Source organism: Nothoprocta perdicaria, unplaced genomic scaffold (assembly GCF_003342845.1).
Source record: "Nothoprocta perdicaria isolate Ctin4 unplaced genomic scaffold, notPer1 scaffold_53, whole genome shotgun sequence".
Lineage (NCBI taxonomy): Eukaryota > Metazoa > Chordata > Aves > Tinamiformes > Tinamidae > Nothoprocta > Nothoprocta perdicaria.
Genome location: NW_020455788.1, coordinates 1,845,663 through 1,869,582, shown reverse-complemented (window position 1 = coordinate 1,869,582; position 23,920 = coordinate 1,845,663). Strand labels below are relative to the sequence as shown.

The 23,920-nt window shown below is 34.2% G+C and overlaps 1 protein-coding gene across 1 annotated transcript in view; it reads left to right on the top strand.

The window, feature by feature from the left end:
• The window catches only part of CEP128 (centrosomal protein 128), a 91,830-nt gene that overhangs the window by 51,815 nt on the left and 16,095 nt on the right, over window positions 1-23,920 (top strand). Inside the window, exons 18-19 of the mRNA XM_026048312.1 lie at window positions 14,551-14,600; window positions 17,075-17,098. Coding sequence (XP_025904097.1) covers window positions 14,551-14,600; window positions 17,075-17,098 — 74 coding nt within the window. The remainder of the gene's footprint in view (window positions 1-14,550; window positions 14,601-17,074; window positions 17,099-23,920) is intronic.

Below are 23,920 nucleotides of genomic sequence, written 5' to 3'. Positions count from 1 at the left end.
GAAAGTTAACAGTATACCAAGAACTTCTCCTAAGATCTATACCTCTTCTAAAGACTGAATTTCATACATCAACATACACGCCATGCATACTTCAGCTGTCCGAATAAAAAAAGGCTTTCTGATTTTAATTACTGATGATGTGCCTATAATACATTGGTTTCTTGAGTGTTCTYATCTCTAAAAATACTATAGTCTGAAATAATGGTCTACGTTGCAAAGTGAAATAACAAAAAAAAAAAGACTCTYGACAAGTTACTACATCAAATTCAAAATTCTAATGTAAACATTTTATTTGAATGCATATAGTTAAAATATCTAGAGCATATTTTTGTATTAGAGAACAGTTCAAATGATAGTGTTAATTAAGCACAATCTCAAGTAAATGGAAGGATTATAAATGTGCCTAAGCATTTTTAGAATTTCAGAATCAGAAATTGAATAATTTTTGTTTTAAAAATAGAAAAAAAAATTGGAAAGATATTTGTCTTGGAGCACACAGTATGCTTGAAGAGCAGTAGAACTTTATCTGGTTATTGTTATGTTGGCTTTCAAAGACATTGGCACAGTGTTTTGGCTCCCACTATCTAATTAAGTAGTAGTATTTTTCAAGACTGTTGGGTTTAGAATATATCTCTTAGCTCTACTTTGTGGTAAGATGATGCTAGGAGACAGTATCATGCACGGTCAGCCATACAGTTTGTGTTTGTCTTTATTACCCTCTTAGAATCATGTTCCAAATTACTTTATTCTATTTAGAAATAGCTTAGGATGCTAACTGTACTCTTTTTGCTTACAGAGCATTGAAGCAAATTTAATGTTCAGTTCACAGAGAAAAATGTAGGTAAGAATTTATTTCAGAAAATACGGACTCTGTTTTTGAGTTTGTGCAGTAGTCTAATGATGTCAATCAACATAAGCATTTAGTTGCATTAAGCTGAGTGTTTTGTTTAGCTTTGTGTCCTGCAGTTTTAAATTGTTGAGCGTAACTGAGGATACTTCAGGGAGTGTGTACCTAGAATATCAGGATGGTGTAGTGGAGATAGCAATTATAATGGTTTATTAGTGGAGATGTATATAGGTGTGTAAAYATATGTGTGTGTATATACATGTATGTGTGTGTACATATATATATACACACGTGTRCGCRCACACACACACATGTACGTAAAATCTTACAAAAGCTTGAAGATAATCCCTGGACTAGAAAAAAACCTCTTTCTCATTACTTTTACAATTTGTCAAGATGGTGAAATYGGTTTAAAACAACAACAAAAACAACAAAAGCTTGCAAAACTCCCACTATCCAGGTTAATAAAGGCATTTACCTTTCAAAGTCATTTTACTCATATACTGTATGAGTCTGAAGTTGGAAAATGGGTTCGGTCAACATCCACAGTTTCCCTATTCAGTTCTTAAYAAATATTATTGATTTCTACTTTTACCGGGAGCCTGTTTAAAGTAAAAAAGACTTTAGTATTATGGATACTTGGCTACTTTTGCTTCAGCCAGGACACGAGCTGTGTGACTGCATTGCCTAGTTTTGTGTCGTTCCTGGTTTGGACAAAGAAGAGCTTTCCTTTTCCRAGGCTGTTGAGCTGGTGCTTATAAAGAACACTAAAGGGATTATAAGCGTGTTGGGCTTTGTTTTATTATTGAGGTAACCTCTTACTTAAGAGTGCAATGCAAATAGTCAACTATGTGCATGCTCATTCCGTTTAAGAGCTGGAAAAATATTAATACTTCATTCTTGCACAATGCAACTTACGCACAAAGATGGATTTAATGACGTTGTACCATAGCGTTTGTGTGGATTACAGTGAAATGACRCTGCAAAACAAACAATAGAAAAGAGGTAAAGTCTAACCTTTAAGCTTTTAATGTTTATAACATCTTACAAAAATATTTAAAATTAAAATAATCCACATATTCTGTCCTTCCCTAAGTTCATACGTATGTTTGTTTTCTGTGTGTGTCATATTTACGTGCGCACACACACACACACACACACACACACACACACACACAAAAATATAACATCTCCAGACTGACTTTTGGCATAGTAAAACATTTAATTGTGGGGAAAATAGTCACTGGAAGGCTTCCAAGCTTTTTCTGGCTCTTTTAAAATGACTATTTAAAATGCAGTGTGTTTTTCTGTACACTGCAATTGAAACTTATTTCTTTTCTGTTTTTAAAACACTGATTCTGATTTATGGAATTGCTTTATAAAATAAAAATAATTCTTTTGCAGTCTTGATGAAATCAATAGATTACTCTTGTTATGTAGAAGGAAATTATACTTTCAGAGGAATGAATTATAATAAAAACAATATATTAATATCGTCACTGCTTAATGATGAAATCACTACTTAATGATGAAAAGTTATTTTTCCTTCCTCAGATTAGGAATCAATTGTATGACTATAAGATTTTTGAGATATATGAATGTATTTTTCATATGCTAGTTTATTATCTCACCCTGTTAAAAAATGGATTAGATCTAATATAAAATATTCTTCACAAATTAAGCTGTACACAATGGAAGACGTATCATTTATCATTTAGCACTTTATTAACAACTGCTTATATACTCTTCTGCAATTGACTTCTATTTTTAAAAGTGGATTTATGTTGATTAACCTAGTATACAAATTGATTTATGCTTTATGCTAATTTACAGGTATAATTGGTATCTTTTTAATAATATAATTTACATAAGTGCTATCATTACAATATTGGAGACATTCAGGAACCAGTCATGTTCCATACAGATTTTGGAGATGTGTCAATAATCTGTGTTGATTGAAATGGGCACCAACTGCAATCAGGGTGCTTGTCTGAGCTGTGTAAATACTGTGGGGTCATCAGAAGCTGTGTAGCTACTTCCTCCACCTGAATCACCAATTTAACTGTTACAATTATGAGTCTCTGGGTCAAAACAAAAGAGCATCAGCACTATTTTATCTTAAATTTTGTACGTGTTCTTTTCTAGGCGTGCTAGAAGTTGCATATCCACAATTATTCATTTTTGTCAACTCTGCTCCTAATCTGGGGCCTTAGAGAGAGAACTCTGTATTCTAGAACTAAATTGTTTTAAATTCTTCTTTCCACTGTCTTAGCAGAGTAAAAAAGATTCAACAAAAACAGATGCTATCCCAAAAGGGGATGTAATACTATTGTCTATCAGCCTGTTCAACAATTTCCTACTGAATAAAATATACATTAAGCCAGTTTTAAGACAGTCATTTGCAAGATGTAGTAGAAGCCTTTATTTAATTTGGGAATCTCAATAACTGATAAAGTTAATCCCCTGGAAAAAATGAGATTAAAGAGCCAAATGTTAATTGGAGAAGACTAGGAATGTGTTGTACTGTAACAGTATGCTAGGCAATTTACAGTATACCATATAAAGAATATGGCTTGAAAACCTGATATATTATGATAAACATGACATGAAATAATTTTGTTTTTTTTAGAATCAGAACACTTATTGTGMAATAGACTATATAGCAGTTGACTATTGCTATCTTGCTCTTAAAATTGCTAGTCAAATTTAGTTACTGTGTGGACAATAAGCGGAGTTTTCAGCACAAGAAAACGCACACACCTTTTTCAACACTGACAGCCCTGGAATCTTTAAATGCCCTTTTTAAAATAACAGTTATCTGATGTTTTAAGTAAAGAAGTAAATAATTTCATAATCTGTTACTAAAGATCACATAAATAAGTAGAAAGATATTAGAGATGGGCAAATAAATCTTTGTAAGAAGTATGGATGTATAGCACCTTCTCATAGACTTTCATTAGCCATCTTCTTAACACACAGGAATCTCATCCCTTTTTTATGATCCTTTCTCCTGTTTAGTTTGAAATTAGCTAATCTATTCTCTAATGCAAATTTTACCAGCTATTTGAGAAGCTTGGCATATTAACCTATACTGCTCAGAGCATAGACTGGACAGTAAATCTAGGGGGGAAATTCTAGATCTAAGCAAATAATTTGAACTTATGTAAATTGTCCAATTTCTGTGACAATAGAATCAGTGTGGAAAACATATTTCAGAGTTAGAGCTTAAAATGTTTTAGAKTCAGGGACTTTATTGTCCTCTTGTRCTTCAACTTATGCAAAAAATAAATAAATAAAATAAAACCATGGGGGAAGAGAAATTTAACAGTTTATTAAGATTGCTAAGGGGTATAAAAATGTGAAAGTATGATACTTTCATCACAGAATACAAATGTTGAGAGACTAATTTGCTATATGGACTTGTGAGATGGTATGAAAGGAGTAACCAATAGCTACCTAATAGAGCTTGTAGTAACCAATATAGCATGACAGTTACACTTTCTAAGGCTGGACATATGCAATAGAGCACGCATAATACTAGCTTGGTACAGTCTTCCTCCCTCCTTCCTCTCTCTTTCCCTGAGACTGTGGAAAATTAATTCCTCTTCTAGGAGATGTCACCTCAGCTATTAAAAATGTTCCTGGGTTTCTGTTTCTTAATATACTTTATAAAATGTTTTTTTATAAGAAAAAATCATGAAGACACATCGCACGTTTTGTCAACTTTGCAATATTTAGTTCATTTCTGGCATTTTGCTGAGACTAAACATGACACATAACTAAGATGTAAATAGATATGAGAATTAGGTGTGTGGGATGTACAATATGTTCTCAGATTTACAGTGGCATTTTCGTGGGATTCTGGCAGACTCAGTTTGCCACTTCTTTGCTAAATGCTAATTGTATGYCTGTATCGGTACAAATTTTATAGTGTTGAGAGAATGAAAATAGCAGTTTTATTGTAAGCCTAGCTATTTCACAGCTCTTGTAAATCTTCAGGTAAAATTTACAATGCTTGCGTACAACAAATTCAGTTTTACATTATGTGTGTGCTATAATGCTCATACAGCTCACTTCTCTGTGTAATCTTCATTCTGTTGATGAGAGTAATCCCCTTTTACCTTTTTACTTAGGAAGCAATGTAAATTTGGCTTTTTGGTGATGAGTTTCTCAGAATTAAAATGATCAGAAATAAAAAGCCAAGCATCAGCAGAAAATTATGCTTACTCCACTGCTCAGGATGAATATGTTGATACTGCAATTTTGCCCTTCGACTTTTCTTAGATGGGGAAAAGTTCAGTTTCTGTGTATATCCCTTATACATGAAAATCAACTTGCTAACTTTAAGATCATGCTCTTTTAAAAATTATTTTTATATTTTTACAGYATAGGAGATTTTTTATCTTGGGTATTTATATATTAAATGTTTTAGACTGAGAATTTTCCTAAAATTGTTATGCTGTTGATATTTTTGCATGTGATTACAGGAACAAATAAAAAGCTGCTGCATTTAGATAACAGAATTTTTAAAATAGCATTTTAGGTATAAGTGAATTGTCACTAGTCTTTGCTACTATAGTTGGTAAATCTCATTGGTATATCATCAGTTACCATGGGACAGTACAACAACAGGACTGTCCCATTGAAGGAGAAACTTGAAGCCAAGCTATAGCTGAGAAAGTTGGRAATAGATGTTGCTATTGTGGGTTTCTATATAATTGCCAGTTTATAGCTTCTTGTATTTTTTTTTCTAAATCTCATTTGAGATATAGAATGTTATATAACCGCTAGTTTTATTATACTGTCATTATACTTGACATTATACTGTCAAGTCTAATAGCTGTCTAATTATGAAGAGGGAACTTCTGGAATTTTTGGGAAGTTCTCTGATGTAACGTTGACCTCTAGTTTTTACTGAGGATGTCAGATTCCTTGAAGCCTTGATTCCTCCAAGTGTGCGTATGTATCTATCTGGGTGAAGTAAATTTCTTTTTAGAAGTTGGACCTTAGTAATTTATAGAAGTAAGCCTGTAAGTAAGCAAGTAGAACTAAAAGCTTATCTTTTACTTCTGATAAATGGTAAGTCCTCTATAGGACTGAATCCTCCAAAGTTAGCGTGTGTGTGCATGTGTACTTGATTCTTCTGACACTTTATTAAAATGTTTAACTGCTAAAACACTGGTTTTTTTTTTTTCCTCTGAGATTGATGGGAAGAAATAATGTCAGTTCCTCTATCTTTCTCCTTTTTGTGGTACCTGCTATCCTTTGCTGTGAATGTTACAAATGGAATGTTTTCCTCTCATCTTCAAACAGACTTTTTAAGAAGCACATTTCTGAGCYCTGAAGAATTGCCTACAGCTAGGAGAGCTGTGCTGTACTATCTTAGCCCTCTACAATTTGCCCAGTTACTGCAGTCCCAATGAGCTGTATCAGTTGTCTCACAAACTTTGATGCCCRTAATCTCAGGCACATTCTTAGCTGTTAGCTCCATGATCAGTTCTGGTGTCTTGTGGAGTTTAAGATAAGCAGCATCCTTTTAGATGTAGGCAAAAGGAAATCTGCTGATATGCATAAATATGGTTAGGATAATAAAACATCCACAAAAGGAAAAACTAAGATATTAAGACACAGAACTTATTGAAGAAAGTGGCATTCAGTTTCCTGCTGTGTCATTTATATATGCCATATAAGCTTTATGTAGCAGCCTTGCCTGTAGACATATCAACATGATTTTCTAAAACAAGAAATGACAAATTATCTTTTCAAGTTTGTACTTGGTGAATGAAAACAAATTCAATTTCTTTCGACATGATCCTGGGAGATTTTAATCATTGTCAGAGAGGAAATGTTGCTGCATTCGGGAGAAAATTGTTAAAATTGCATGCTGTATACAAAAAAAAAGTCAACTATTTTCAGTTTAAAATGTCAACTCTTCCAAGCGCCTCACTTGAACATTAGTCGTTATATTTTTTTGGTTTATATAATCATGATATATATATATATATATATATTTCTTCTAGAGTATTTAATATAGTTTCTAATGAAAACTATTGTGGAAAAAAACATTTGGCCAGTTGGGATAGGTCTGTACAAAGTGAATTTAATCTTCGTAAGTAGGTATTTAATTTGTAATCAGGAAATGACAGCATTGTGAAATTCTAAACAATTTTAAAAGCAGCAAATCAAGTTATTAGATTAAAAAACATGGAAACATTTACTTTTGACATTTGGATTCTTATTTGATGTGTCCTACTGTAATTTTCATGGCTATGTCTTTCAGATGTGTTCTTGCTTTACTGGATCTATTTTCTGYAATGTTGTTTAGGTTTTGGTTTTATTGTATGAGTTGGACAACTGTGGTTTTGTTTTTTTGTGAGATTTTTTTATCTGTTTTGATGAAATAATTTTTGAAAATATATGCTAATAAATATATATGTAAATAAAATAGAAGTATAAAGGTGGTATTAGTTTATAGGTCATTTAAGAAAGGCCTCAAGTGAGAAAAGGTTTGGTGATGTCATCCTAAGCTGGTTAATCAGATGAAAGTCTGTAGAATAAGGCTATTGTAGGACATGTAATACTTCTTGCTAGGATAGTTGAAGTGGCTGTTTGGGATCAAGGCAAACTGTTGATTAATGAGGTAGCCCCAAACTGAAGTAGTAGTGGTTTGACTTCATGGGTTCCTGTTTTTTTGTAGGGAAAAGTTGAACAAACTGGTTATTTCCAAAACAGAAGGTATTTTTCTGTAGTGTTTCAGTTCTGGGTCACCAATTATTTAGTGCTGCTGTGAATAGCTAAGTGCTGCTGTCCCAGCTGTGTTGATTTTGATATATCATCCCACTAGATTCTGGAGGAGGCATTTGTTTCCTTTCTGGGTGGCATTTGGCTTGGTTATTTGAACGTTGYTTCAGATAGCAAACAAAAGCTGGGGCCCTGAACATTCATAGCTCTAGATGACAAATCCTGGTGAAGTTTTACACTGTCATGTGGACAATCCCCCCCATGAATGTAATGATTGGTTTAGCMCATGTGAAGATTAGTTGCTATACATTACTAATGACACAAGAGCCATGGTAAAGTCTCTGGATATGTGGCAGGGCTAGGAGAGCAACTCTTTAAATAATATATAACCATGTGCATTTGTTCTGTACCTATATTAGGTATATATTATGGTAGTCCATCTGGGCCTTGCTTCTCTCCCTCGTTCTTCTAAACCTGTTTCTGTTGAGTCATCCTTCTTATTAGACCTTGCTTTGACTTGAAGGTTTTTTTTTTCTTTTATTTCTTTTTTTTTTCCCYCCGCCTCCTAGTGCTATGAAATATGCTCCTTGGCATATAAGCAGATAGAAGTTTTATAGTAACAGAGGCTGAGAAAACATTTTTAATGTAAGAAGGCTGAAAGCCTATATTGAAAAAAATCAAATTCAACATGTTGACTGACAGCAAGAGACTGCTTGCTCTGAAAGGGAGGTTGTTCTGCAGCTCTTAATCTAGAGGACAGTTATTGTCTGTCTGGATTGTATTTTCATATTGGACCTGTCTTTGATTCAGAGTAAGGCAAGCTTTTTGCTTTATCATTTCAAGGTCAGTCTTCTGATTTTTTTCCATGCCACTGGGTATTTCCTCTGTTTGTAGACATTAGAGATACATGATGAAGATTTGTCCCTTGGCAACTGTATTGTAAATGATAATTGCTTTCTCAGAGCAATGAAGTCTGTGAATAGAGTTTTGAGGCCTGAATTTAGGTCTCAATGAATGTCCGGAAACCTCAGTGGCTTGTAGCTATTCTTGCTAGTATTTGTTGGCTAGTATCTGTTTCTCCCTTCAGAAGAAAAATACTCTCTTCTAAAATTGTTGGTTATATTATTAAAGAATCTATCTAAGATTTCATTCCTCATAAAAAGTTGTTATTTCTTAGTGCGACCTCAGTCTATTCCTCTCTTTTGTAAGCAAGATCTCTGAGTGTGTGACCAAGTGATCACTGCAACACTCATTACTGAGAACAGTTCTGGTTATAATTGCCTTTGTGAGAGGAGTACGTGAGATTCGAATCCCCCAGGTGCTGTTTGCAGTCCTCTGCAACATGACTGTCAGCACACAGCTTCGTTCAAAGGAAAGCAATGGTTTGCTTACAACTGCATAGCTTCAAAATATGTTACCTGTATGTAGAGTCACCATTCCTCTTACTCCTGCTGTGTTAGGTCTCTGTTGAGAATGAATACTATTCAAAATAAATTTGACAAACATACTTCAGCATCTCCCTCAGCTGATAAGTTGGGCCATTTCTAGGACATAATGAAATGTGGGGCTGTTATTGACTTTTGCAGTTTTAGTACTATCTTTTGCAAGGATTACAGTGCAATTTAATTCTCACACCAGCTCTGTGAAAATAGAAAAATATTTTCTTTAACTTTTTAAAAATAAAGTATAGAAAATTCCCAAGAGGATATGAACACCAGTGGCAGAGCCTGAAATAGCATTAAAAACTCACATGTCAATATTAGAAAAATATCTATCTCGTCCTTATCCAAAGGCGTCTCTTAAAAATGCAAAACAAATATGTTGGAACTATTATTTTTKTATTTGTAGTATATGTAGTAGATGATTTTGTAGTATAGATTCCTTTACTCTCATATTTCAAATAGAAATTATTAAAAGATATTTTGAAATGTTCTGAAATACGTTACTGGTTATTGAAGCATGAATGTGAACTACTTAATTCAGTATAAGACAATCACTGCAGCAATTACAATAATGGGAGGTACAGAGAGGTTAGAAGTGGAGAGGAGAACTTAGGAGAGCTTCTTGGAACAAATGAAAAGTTAGGAGAGGTTTACTGAAAGAAATGTTGGCAACTGTTCCCATTTGAGTGGCTGCCTCAAATATGAACTGAAGTGGAAAGAAAAGTCTTAAGGGAACAATGAGAAATAATGGTGTGAAACATCAGGAAGAAAGATTGAAGAAAATAAATTAGAAGCAAATTTATACATGTTAATAAGCCCTTGACAGTTCAGACATTGAACTTAAAACTGAAGGAAGTAATTTTTTCACACAGTGCATACTTCAATTGTAGAAACTTATTGTTGCAAAATGTTCTGGCAACCAAAACTACAAGGGGGATGGATATGTTATGGATGRTCCAGATGCAGGACTTTCTTTTAGGAAGTCTCTAAATTGTTCRTTGCTGGATGCTGGCAGTGTAGTAACATTCTGGTTTTTATTCTGTCCTTTTCCTATCCACTACTGCTTAACTGCCTGAAGCAGGATGTTGACTAGGGGAGCTGTGGTCTGACCCAGTATGGTACATTTTATTCACAAAATTATCATGGAAGTCATGGGCATGAATATGATGTGAATAGTGAAATATCTGAGAAACCTGAACTCCRCTTTTTCTTCCCCAGATAATTAGGTTTCTATGTTATATTTTAGTCCTTTCTTCTGCTGAAACAGTTGACATGCTAAAAAATCTCTTGATTTGAAAATCTCATCGCCTGAGTATGGGGAAGGTGTGTGATAGGTAAGACAGGTAATGTAAGRCGAACGTAAGATTCTACAAGCTACCTAATGATCCTAAAGAATTCTAGAGAAAAGGGTTTTTTATTTTTTAAGACCTTTCAACCACTGCTCAACCTCTACTGTTCCTGCACCTTTAGCAAGACACTGAGAGGACATTTACCAGAATGCTAATACTAATATGTGATGTGTATTTTAAAGCAAGAATGATTAGAGTTGAAATAAATCTGCAGCAGTCTTTGATCAAAGCAAATTTAATGGCAAAGTGATCAGAGTATCTAATTAAGTGATGTCCCACGAAGGAATTTGTGCCATATACTTGTATAACATAAAATATAGGTTTTTAAGTTTGCAAACTTGGGAAAATCAAGAACTATTTTGTTAAGTTGTAACTGAAAGTACTAATTTGAGTTTTAGTTGAACAGAGACTGGAGAACAATTGTCTTTAGTTTGATGATGTTAAAGTCAAACCAGAGACRCTTTTCTCCAAACCACAGTTCATACTGAATAAGATTTAGGATRTTTTATTTTAATGCCACAGGATGAGAAGGATTAAGATTGCCCTTTCTTTGGGCACCATTTAAAAAGTCTGTGTAGCAGCTCTCATTGACTGAATCCCAACTAATGTTCGAGTCTTTCTTTAATATAGAATTTCATTAACTTTCATTAATAACACTAAACCTTTTCTTTCCAAAATATCGATATTCATAGCACTATATAAACCTAGTTTCATTAATACTTATAAAGAAGCTAATTAATATACTTATTCCCATTAGTTTTATGTTAGGGAGAAATGGGACTCAGACTCAAGCAGTGCCCATTCTGAAATGGGCATCTAAGTGCAGGTGTGTGCATTTAGCCTGGGGGGCTCAGCTCCCATTGTGGGCTGTGGAGAGCAGGTAGCTGCTCTGCCAGGTGGACAAGTTTGGTCCACAGTGGCTCTGGGACCGGCACTCTGCCCATGTGAGGTGCTGGAGAGTTTCCTGGATGACCTGCAACTTCGTTAGAAGGGTGCGAGTCCTGTGCCAGCCACATGCAGAAATCTGGGATAGCTTAAAAAAATCTGCTCTGGAACTGAGCCAAGTTGCAGGTGTCAACTTCAGAATAATCTGATTTACGTTTTAGGACCTACTATATTGACTAGACCTCTGTGACTATAATAAGAACTGTGTTTTTGTTGTTGTTGTTTTGTGAGTTTTTTTTGGTACAGTTCTGTATTTGCATATTCCCCTTTACTAGGGTAAAGTGTTAAAGTACAGATATAGAATTTTAATTCTTGGTGGTAAATATTATAAATCTGGTCTTTAGCCATGTTGCTTTTTCTCTGACATACCAGTCTTGGTACAGAATATGCAGCAAAACATGTTCTGTCACCATCTTTAGTTTCTTAAAATGTGAACTTGTGCAACTTCATTTCCTAAAATCTGGAGTGCAGTGTTTAAAATTCAGCTACTGCGTAATAATGAATGAAAGATGTTTAATGACTGTGGAATGTCCTTTCAGAATAATTCCTTTTCTCCTGAAGCTGCTCCAGCTTGTATGAAATCACCCTCCTGAACTCCCAGCTTTGTTAGTCCCAGTAGAGAGACAGAGAGTTGAACTGCTTTTAACATTCTGGAGTGAGTTATTGTCATACTGGTGGATCAGCCAGTATAAATAAGACAGGACTGCTGTGTGTTTTACCCGTTCCAATCGCTAAACATCTGCTCCTAAATCTGTGTGCCGATGCTTTTCACCATCAGTGAAAATTACAAGTGGGAGGTGAAAAAGGTCTCTCTGAATAACTGCATATCTTCTTTCCTCACTTACCTAGGAGTCCTGATGGAGTATAAAATATTAACCTCTAGGTCAAAATTTAGAATATTTTGYGGCATACTCTGTTTTAGTGTCGGACGCAAACAACAAGATAATCATTCTTATGGAATGTTTTAAATCATAACATATCTATTTCCTGGAATTTTGATCCGATAAATCTAAACTATGGTGATATAACTTCAGTGACACTCAGCTGCTATTCACTGGTGGATAGCAGTAACTATAGCTGAGATGTAAACTTTAGATTATATGGAGTTTAACTCTTACTATTTTAGTATTGCTTAGTTTTGTTTGGTGCTTATTGAGCTTGAAAAAACATTGATGAKGAATACTTTTAATTGTAAAAGTCAGTTCCCTTTTTCCATGTGTTAATCATCTTTTGGGAAGAATGAAGCAATGTCTGAAGGTGTGTTTGTAATATCTTTTTGTTAATGCTGAGCTTTCTAGACAATCTGTAAACTTGCGTGTTCTGTGGGCCAGGAGAATGATGTTTTCTTCCTGTGGTTGCGTTAGGGCTTGAAAAAAGGTCACAGCAGAGTCCCTTCTGTGTAGACACTCAYGATGTATTGCAACTTCCTTTAGGAAAGAAAGGCTGGAGAAATCAAGATTAGGTCCACTGCATGAAAGGACATATTTCTATCGCCAGTCACAATTTCTGTCTGTTACAGGCAAAATGCATTAGCTAACTTAAAGTCATTGTACTTTTATTTTCTGGCACTGAATATATAAACRTGTATGTTTGCGGGAGTATTTAAGTAGAAGTAGTTAAGTAGAGGAAATCTTTTAAAATTTTAAATGAAATGAGAGCTTTTCAAATTAAGTAAGCAAAGATATTCTGACCTTAAGAATGTTCATTTTTTTAAAGAATTTTATGGTATGTTGTGTTTCTTAATGGACTTTTCTCTTTGCTTCAGTTTGGAGATAATATGCTGTTATTTAGATGTAATATTAAATGGGATCCTCATTTTTAGTGGTGATCGTCTTAATTTTATTATTAATATAATTATCATTAATGAAATTTATTATTAATATAATTATCATTAATGAAATTAAGTATTTAAAGTAGAGCACTTCCAGCTAAATCAATCATTTATAACATCACTGCAATACTTACCTGTCCTTTTTGAGACAGATTTTATGAAGCATCTTGTTGTTGTATAATAAAGTGAATGTATTCTAGATAGCTATATTTTCAGATGCAAATCTTTCAAGTTTAGAGACTGCTAACAGAAATTAGCTGCTGTAAAGGGAACTTTGTACTACCATCCTTTTCACTTAGAAGAGTGTGTATAATCTGCAAAATGAAATTTCAAATGTTAAAATAAAGCAGAGTAGAAAGCTGTTATTCCAATACTGACTTTACCAGCTCAATTACAATACTGGAATATGCCCAAGGAAAATATACAAGGCATTCAGTTTCCAAACCCAAATTCTATCACTAGCTAATGTTGATGGCAACTCATTTTGCCACAGTAATTTGCACGGCAGTTGAATCACTGTGCTGAAAAGCAAACCAAAGGATAATCCAGAAAAACATAAATACATGGAGAGAATATGAAGAAAGTTATTTTGTTAATTTTAAGAAAGGAGTTGAAGAAAGCTGCATAGAATCTAGGAAGAAAGAGCAGCAAGTAAATGTGTCTATTTATAAAAGAAGTAACTAGAATTTATTGCACATGGTCTGCACCACCTTTAAGAGACTGGTACCTGAAAATAGGATTCAAATTTGCATGCAGTCAAAAATTGATAAGGACTGTGAGGGTAGAATGAGATAGAAATGAAATAGAAGATAAAGTCAGGTGACACATTCCACAGMACTCAGAAATTACATGGTAATGTGAAATATTAAATATGTGCATGTTTTTACCTAGATATCTAATTGTTACAGAAGTGAATAAAAGGTGACAGGATTTTATGGTGTATAATCTAAAAAATCTATATTTTTTATATATAGATTACAGTGTTTTCACAGAGTGGGATTTGCTTGTCAAAATTGTTTTATTCCATTTTTTTGAGAAAAGATAATTATTATGATAGTAGTCAACAATGCCTGCCCTGTTTAATTTTCAGAAGGATTTTTTTTTCTGTTGTTTAGATCTTCATATGCGCTAAAAAAAGATTAAAATATAGGGGAGTTTTTCTGTCAGTCTGCTGGAATGGCTTTTTTCACTTCTGAAAACCAAACTGTCTTCATGTCTTCAGTTGCTCGTGCTTGGGAATAATCAAGTTGCTGACTCTTTATCAGTTAATTTAGCTCAGAAGGAATACAGTGAAATCTATGAAAAAAAAATCACAGATAGTATTACCCCTTGCTTTTTCTGTCAAGGTGTGACAAAGTAAGTTCAATTTTACAAGTTCTGTTTTTCATCTTACAGAGCTAATAGAGAAGACCCTAAGGAAAGAGGAAGAAATGGGATCCCTACAGGTAAGCCTTCTATTAAGTTAACCAACTTCACTTTTTGTAACATCTAGTTTTTTTTAAATACTATTACACTGTTAGGATTTTTAAAACTTAAGATAAGTTCAGCTTTGGAAACATACGGAGCCAAAGATTGACCTGATATCTAGTGAGATTCGTAGCTGAATTTGTACACAATTTAGTACATCAATGAGAAGAATGCTGCTTCTTTTAAGTTGTTCTCTTTATGCCATGCTACTAACTTAATTGAAAACATACATGAATATACAAATCTGAATTCAAAAGTGCAAAAAGGGTTTTTATTCTACTTCATTGGATAGGTTTGATTTTTTTGGAATGTATTGTTTTCCTCTGCTAATTAAAGTCTCTTACTTCAGTATTAAAGGCAGTTTATTAATTCAATATTAATTAAAGACAGTGTATTAAATGTCTGAAACCTTAAATGTCTGTCATTTAAGGGAACAGTTGCTGTATGCTRGAACTTGATACGGTAGAATAATCCTCATACTGTGTCATCTAGCATTTAAACTCTTTGTGCTAACTACCTAAAATTTGCGCTTTAAAAGTATGATTTACCTTAGGCTTTGCTTGGAGTAGTATTTAAGTGTAACAGTCAAAGAAAGCATGTATTCCTTTGAAAAGAAATTGGCTAAAAAGCACGGCGAAGCTGGAATGACTAAACACTGAAGTGTAGGAAGTTAGTGTGTATAATCTTCAGAAAACTGAAAAAAAAWTTTAGCAAATTGCAGAAAGTGATACACAGCATGAATACTGAAAAGGTTAGACAAAATGCAGTGTTCTAGAGCTCTACTAGAAGCAGAAAAATGTCTGAGGAAATTAACCAAGATACAGCTGTTAAGTAAAATGAAATTATATATTGGTCTGAGTTTTGACCATAGGAGTTTCTTTAAAGCCTTCTCTTCTCCTGTATTGAATATGGGACATTTTGAGGGCTAGAGATATCAAAAAAAAGCCMAAAACCAAAACAGAAACAGTTTAATCCGGTAAGGAGCAGCAACTTGCAAGAACCAAAAATTACTCAACACACCAATCCAGCTGTTTCCTGTTCAAACAAAAATGTTGGCCTAGCTTTCTGGCAGCTCAAGTTCAACAAGGCTGAGAGCTCGTCTGCGCAAGCAGTTTACACAGGTGCGTATCTGGTTACATCAATGTAAAAGGATCTGCTTTCATGTGAAGCAGTTCTGTATCTGTTTTCATGTGAAGCCCTGTAGTTGACAAATTGTTCTAATGGCTTTCCTTCAAATTGAATCAGGAGTAATTTTATTTTGGAGAAAGTTCCATCATAAGAGTATATTATGGTGTGTGTATATATATACACATATATATATATATATATATATATGTGCTTGCCTGCATTTCCAGTGATCCTGATTCTGCTGTTTCGCATCAGATACCTTTACCTAACACATGGTCCTATCTAAATATGTGACCTGAGTTTCTCTAAGATTGGTATGCAAAAGCTCGATATAGCTGAGTTTTACTTCTGTATATGGATGTGTTTTGACAAGTCAAACTCCTTTAACAAAAACATCACTTATTTTTCTACATTATTATTCTAGATTCTAGATATTTCAAGAAGATCTGGGATCCTCTATTATTACTGTGCAGAGAGAGAAAATGCAGGAAGCTCTGGTTTCTACCTAGACATATCTAGTATGTTTTATGTCTGAAGACAGTGTAGTGCTTCATAAGAGGTTCACCCGAGTAGGCCTTTTTTTCAGGACTTCTCTAGAATTCTACAGAATATTGGAAAACAACCCAAAATTGCAGAAATGAATTTAATTGCTTAGAATTTTTACCTCTTAAGATCAAGATGAATAAGCTGAGAATTCTTGTAATGTCTAAATACTATAATTATGAATTTGCCTAAATATTTAAGTGTATAATCTTTCAATTCCTGAAAATATTATGCCTAGTTCAGATGTGGTAATAGTACCACAGTATATCATCTTGATTTTACTAGCTTATTATTTTTCTTAACATTATTAAGGATTTAAATAGAATGAATATTAAAATTCATACTTTCTGTAAATTCCTGCTGTATACACAATGGAAGAGTATTTTTAGTTTGGCTCATTTTCCGGATAATGTATATTCTATACTTTTTCTATTTGATGATGGATTAAAACTGAAACAAGCCTGTTTTATTTGCTTTTTATTTGTCTATCATGGGATTTTTTTATTAATGGGATGACAGTCATTCTTCAGAGATATTTCTGGTAAGAAAATCTAATAGTGCTRATTGAGAAAATATTGTGGAGCAAGTTTTTCAAAAGTTTCTTTCTTGACTGATTTTCAGAGTTCTAGTCAAGACCTGTAGTCCCTATCCAGTAAGACTTGTATAAATGCATAAGAAGGGCATTTTCATCATTGTTCAACTTATTTTCCATTTACATTCCTCAACTTATTTTCCATTTACATTCCTCAATTTCTAACTGCATGTTCTGCTTTATTTGTAGGAACGTATTCTGGCCCTAGAAATGGTAAGTTTAATGAATTTATTTTCAAACCTATAATAATGAGATTGCTGCTTATTTTTCCAAATTATCAAATACATCTTATTTTTGTGTATTAAAAAAATCCTTTTGTTTCTCAATTTTTTGTATTCATTTTAACTTAAAGTGAATAAAGATACATATGATAGTTACAGGCTGCGCTTTCTTCTGTAAGCTCTAAGTTTTTGCTATGGTATTTGAGAACCAGTTGTATAACATACAGTGTAATGTACCTTTCCTGTACAGCTTTTTCCTCAAGAGAAGTGTGGTAGAAGTGAGCAAAGGATACTATTCTGTTCCATGTAGCAATTCTAATCTTTCCAAGTATTTGCTTTTTGCATGTTTACACTGGAAAGTGCCAGCAGAATCAGTTCTTCTGTGCACGTGAACATTGCAACTAAAAGCATGGAGGAATATTATTTTAAGAAATTAAGTTTCTAGGACATAAACCTCAAGGCATCTATGTACAATGAGTGAATGCAAAAGGGTTATCCAGATGCCTCAAGCTAGTAAGGCACCTGGCTGACACTGTGCTCCACCATGTGGACTTCTTGGCTATCCCTAGCATTTTTGTACTATGCTTTTTTGCTCTTATGTAGACATAGGCATTGTGATACTATATGCAGTAGATTTATCAGGCCTTTAGTTTCTTTTCTAATCTAAAAGATAGCTTCTAAAGAAACTAGTGTTGAGACAATATCAAGGCTGCAACCTGGAGCACAGGAAATTTTGTCTAAACATGAGGAATAACTTGTCTTCTTGCAAGGGTGACTGAGCACCGGACGAGAGCGCCCAGAGAGGTTGTGGAGTATTGCAGATATTCAAAAGCCATCTGCACACTGGCAAGGGCAACATATGCTGGGTGMCATCAAGGAATCGTGAAATAAACTGATTTGTGCCTTCCCAGTCTTGGTACAGCCAGAGAGTAATTTATTGCAAAAAGCACAATTTAATACAAATTCAATCCATGTATATATTTTCTGGGTATTTTGATAAAAATATATATACTTCCTATCTCATTTTCTGTAGTAACATTGTTACTATATTTTGTCTAGATAAGGAAGAGGAAGTAGGTTATTTTGTGTGTAAAATATCATTTTCTTTATTAATGCAAATTGGGAGGTAGCATTTGGATGCAAGTTTATGGTGCTAAATCCAACTTGAAATCAATCACGGCTTTCATTATTACTGACAGGAAGATATATGATGCTAAGACATTTTCTTGCCTGAAACTGCAGGCAAGAAAAGTATAGTCATTGTGAGGCTGTTGCTCCCAAGGCATATTATTACTTTTGGCATAAAGTTCTTTTATGATGTTTGGCAAATCATTTAAACTGATATTTTCACAGACAGTTAATAATTTTGTTTTCCTCTCTTTCTGGGTTAGTGACTTGTTAAGTTGTAAGTTGCTTAAGTTGTAACTTGCTAAGTTGTAGTAATAGCTAAATTCAATTCCACTATATATATATATATATACACACACACACACACACATATATATATGTGTGTGTATATATATTATATACATATAATGTGTATATATACATATAATATATATACACACACACATACATATATATGTGTGTGTGTATATATATAATATATATACACACACAGTTAAGTACATTTGAAAGTCAGATGTTAGATAGCCAGTAGTGAATACTGTAAAAACATGAGTAATTTTTACTTTTTTATCTGTTTCAGTTCCCTAAGGATAGGAACAATGTCTTGCCTTTCCCTTAACAGATTTTAAACACACACAGAGTAATATTTATTTTCTCTGAATGTATCACCATGAGCTATGATAGAAAAGCCCTGGAGGAAAGGAATGATGAAGGCTTCTTGTTTGAGAGAGAGAGAGAGAGAGAGAGAGAGAGAGAGAGAGAGAGAGAGAGATAAGAATCCTTCAATTTACAGTGTGTACATATATATGTATACATAGCTGCATATCTATGCAGCATTTATAACGCTAAATACATAATAATTAAAATACTCATAAAATTCTCTTCTTTGTAGAATTTTCTTATTGTCACCTGAGTGATTACAGCAATGCAGTCAAAAAGTACAGTGCTTATTTGGTTCAAAGAGAATGGAAGWGGGACAGACACATAAGAAACAAAATTCAAACCACAACACGATTCTTATTTTTGTTTCCTTAAGTTGTGTAGACAACATTTTCCTGGGAGTATTTTGAGGGAAAGGTTCATCTGGCTTGAAAGATGCAAGAAAGGGTGAGGGAGTGAACAGACATGACATGCACAAGCTAGGCAAAATGCATAGAAAAGCTTCAAATATCCAGGGCTAAGTTTCTTGAGTTGGACCACTCCTTTGCTGCATTAAGAAACTCCTCTGTGTTTTTTATGTAAGTTTCTCATCCAGTTGGAGACTGGGAAGAAATTGATCTGCACAAGAATATATGAAGTTTCGTGCAGCTCTATGCGAGACCACCATAAACTTCTTAGAGTCGCTTTTAAAATGATTTYTTTTTACCCTGCATGTACCTTTTAAGGAAAATAAAATCATGTGCACCTAACAATAAGTGCAGTTCTTTAATCTCTAGCTCTGTTCTAAGCGATGACCTCAAGGCTGTGGTTTGGTGGATGTATTTTGAAAGGCATGTGTGGCAGGCTGCTCTATTTCCTTTCTCTAACATCTACTTCATTTCTGCCTCCTGCAATTTCCAGTAAAATTGTTGGTGTGAGAATGTCATGAACTCGCTATCTTAGCCAAAAAGAATTTGTGAAAGAAATATTACAACAGCCTGGACAGATCCACTTCAGAGATATATTCAGAGATATATTAAGAGGCCTGAAAAAAAAAAGAAAAAAAAAAAAAAAACCTTTTTAAACTCAGAAAAGCAAATTTTGTTGACTATAAGGTAGGATAATGAACTTCTTAAGCCTGTGAAGTTTAAAGAACATAGGTAAGATCGAGCAGGAATAGAGGCCTGAACAAATCTCTTTCTATTATTTCGTTTTGCAGGGCGGGTCCTTGCGTCCAAGATTAGTTTAATCTAATGCAATGATTTTGTGAGCTGCAGCAACCCAAGTTTCCTTTTATAGCTTAGAAGCCTTTTGCATCATCTCAGAGGCCTCTCAGCTCCTCCTCTCAGCAATTTGTTTGAGCTGGTAGTTAATCCCCTACCTGTTCTCTCTGCAGTACCTGCAGTTTTTTGAACCTTCTGTCCCCAAGCAAACTCACTTGGTTCCCTAGGATAGTGCAGTATTTCCAGTCTCCTTCAGGACATTGCACCTGACCTGGTATCTATTATAAAACTTTTGTATTTTGAGTTTTTTTTTATTTTTCCCACTGCAGTTCTGCAGTCTGATTCACTAGACAGCTGTGCAACTAGTTGTTCCTACTGGGTGTGCAAAGGAGGCAGGAGCAGAAGCTGTGAGGAAAGAAGCATCACTACTGAATGTGAGAGGGATATTGATATTTTAGCATCATGAATATGATTTATCTTCAGATAAGTGTTTTAGTTCATTGTGGGTTCTTATGAAACTACTAACTTTGTCCTTATGCTRTTTCTAGACAAATGTGCATAATTCTTCTTGGGGAAAAAGTCTGTATTGATGCAGCTGCCATGGGAAGTGCATCTAATTCTGATAAAGAAGCAAAGGTGCCTCTAGCAGGTGCAGGCTTTGCTGATGTGCGTTGCTTGTAACTTCAGCTGCATTTTATAGTTCTCTGCCTTAATGGCAATGACTTAAAAGACAAGAACCTTTTATTTAAATCACTCATGCCAGTTATTCCATTGAAGTTATTCCAGTGAACATATGTGTTATATTTTCCTCTATAGATGAGATGACTTTTTTCAGCAGAGAACTCAGAAGTGAGGATACCAGTTGGTCAGAATATTTGGGTCAGGCTTTTCAGGATGTGATTTTGTTTTTTGTTACAATGTCATAACTTTAGAATAATTCTAATTATTCTGTAACTATTATGTAAAATAGCTCTTTTATATGAATTTACTTTTTGTTATGATAATTTGTGTTCTGTTGTGACTTTTTATGTTCATAAAAGTAAGATTTTGAATACCAATAATACAGATTTCTATGCGTACCTACTTAGTAATGTAGTTTCTTATACTTTAGCAGTAGCCTAAAACTTGCATCAGTTTTCTGATTAATCACCCTATCTATCAGAGGAACTGGAGGGGGTGACAGTACCCCACGCACTTYGCACAGTGTGTGCCTTATTTCATTGTGTCTTCAAGTCCTCTCCATCTGCTTTCCATCAAGAAGCAAATCTTTCAATTAGCTCTCATGACTTTCCTGGCCACCATACCCTGTACTTATGAATGTTCAGGAAATCTTGAAGGGTTAACACACGTTTCTCTTTGGTCTGCTTCCGTGGTGTCTTGCCAGAAGGGACCTTACATCAAAGTCCTTCTCGTTCTTCTGGAACACAGCCCTTCTTTGATCTTGTAAAAATGACTAAGAGAGGAGCCGCGTTCAGGGATGCTCTGTCCTGCCTACCTCACCCTTTCCTTTCCTTTCATCAGGTAGCTGTGGRTCACTTCCTTGTGCTGGGGGTACAGAACTTTCCCAAGATTCACTGATTCCTTCCTCTGCTCCCATGAAGTGCCTTCGAGTGCTCACAGCCCAGGGGTTCTTTTCTCCTGACACTTCCTCTCCGCTCGTCCTTTCTGCTGTGTACTCCTCGCACATAGTTACTGGTCTTGCTTGAATACCCTGCTAAGCCACTCATCCTTCGCCCCTTCGAATTTGACGTTTTACTTGTTCTTTTAGTGTTTTTTCTTCTTTATTTTTGGCTGATATAGCCAGCCTTAATTTTTTTCCCAACATTTTGCTTTTTCTGTTAAAGATTAAGATATTTTGCTGTTATTAGTATGATCTTGCTGTTATGAATATGATCAATATATATGTGACTATATACATGTTCGTTAAAAAAACTTTGTGCTGAGACTTAGAATTCTAAATTTACAGATAGATATAATTAAGGATAGATATTATCTTGTATATTTGTTAAAGAATGTGAAAATGATTGACATAAGAAATTACTGCTGAACTCGTTGAGAAGCAGCTTATTAAATGTAGAGGATGCTTCAAACTTTATTAAACTGCTTTTTGTTCAGGATGATGGTTTCATGTTTAGTTGTTGCTAAATAGCTATGGTGCACGTCTAACAGTCTGTCTGGAAAATAACTTTAGAGTTACTCCTGTAGTGATTTCAATATTATAAAATATTGCCTAAGTAGAGCGTTCCTTTTGATATTATGAAAACATGTCATATTTTACAGATTACAAGTGTTGACCTACTCAGTCAGATTTTAGTAAACTGATACGCTAGTTTCTCAAAGGATAAAGTAAAAAAAATTCAGAATAAATCTATAAAGAAGAGAATGCACTTTTTTAGATATCATAGGTTATTTCTAGGAATGCTGATACACAGTGCTCTTCAGTAAGGACTTTTTTTGGACACTGTGTGTGTGTGTGTATACACACATGAATATAATTTTAAAAGGAGGCCCTTTGTGTTCCATCTGCGGGAATCTTTCAGGAATGCCACACTTTCATCTCTGAAATACGTGCCCATGAATTCTTCCATAGAATGATGCTCGTAATAAAAAAGGATGCTTTTAATACACAGATATAATAGTAATATACAGATATGAGTAATACACAGATATCATAGCATGCTGTTTACTTACCACAAAATTAGTTAAATTTTTTCATTCACAGCATACTAAAACTTAAAATGTTTTCAGTGTGCTGCCAGGTCCTTGATTATGGTTTTAAGAGTTTTATATTTAATGAAATCTACAGTCTTAGGAAAGCAGCTATACCAGTTGATGCCAGTATAAGATTTTCATTCTTTCATYATCATGTAACTTGTCATTACAATGGGGAAATCCATAAGGCAGATTCCTAATCGTTTTTTCCTTCTCTGGCACCTTGGTATTTGCAATTTCTCTCAACATTAAAAGGTGATCAAGAATATTTCCTCTTTCCTATGAAGCATCTGTTAATTAAATGTTTGTAATGCTTTTTGAAAGATTTGATGTTAACATACAAAATATTTATATAAATTATGTTTTTTAGTCTGCAAAACTCCAGAAAATGTTCATGAATGATATGAAATTCTTTATACCCTTAACAATGTATGTCCCATAATATTACTTTTTTTTACCCACTCTGTCTTCTGTTATGTTTCCTTTAATTTCCAGTAATTATTTAAAAAGTCTTTTTATTTGATCAAAGCTTTAGAAAATGATAAAGAATTGATTCCCAAGCTAGGAATTTCCAGTATTTCTCCAAGCGGTGGCTGATGCATCATGGATAGCTGAAAGACAGCACTGCCTCCTCCGCATTTCCAGTTGCTGGTGCATCAAACAATGAACATTCATGAAATTTCCCTAATATTTTTTCCATGTAAACAATTTCTGTACTTACCAAAGGGATGTTTTGTGCTCAAGAATGAGAGAAGAGACTGTCCATGTCACTGTAAATGGGAAAGGAAGCATCCATGAAGCTCTTAATTAAACCATGGTCCATACTATGCAAAAACGTCTGGAATCTAAATTAAAAGTTCAGTTATTTTGGCATTTGCGCTGCCTTCTCATTTAGATCCCTGTGTTAACAAAGGTCTCTTGGTTTTCATTACTATGAATGCAATTTCAGCTTGAAAAACTATCTCAGTACTTTAAACCTCAAAAAAAAATTAGTATAATGAAACACAATTGAACTTCTGTGCTGTGTAACTTGAAAAAAATCTGTGCTTTTCACCTTTATAAGATAATGCGATTTCTCAATAAGCAATAGTGTGTTGTAATGAAATCCTCAA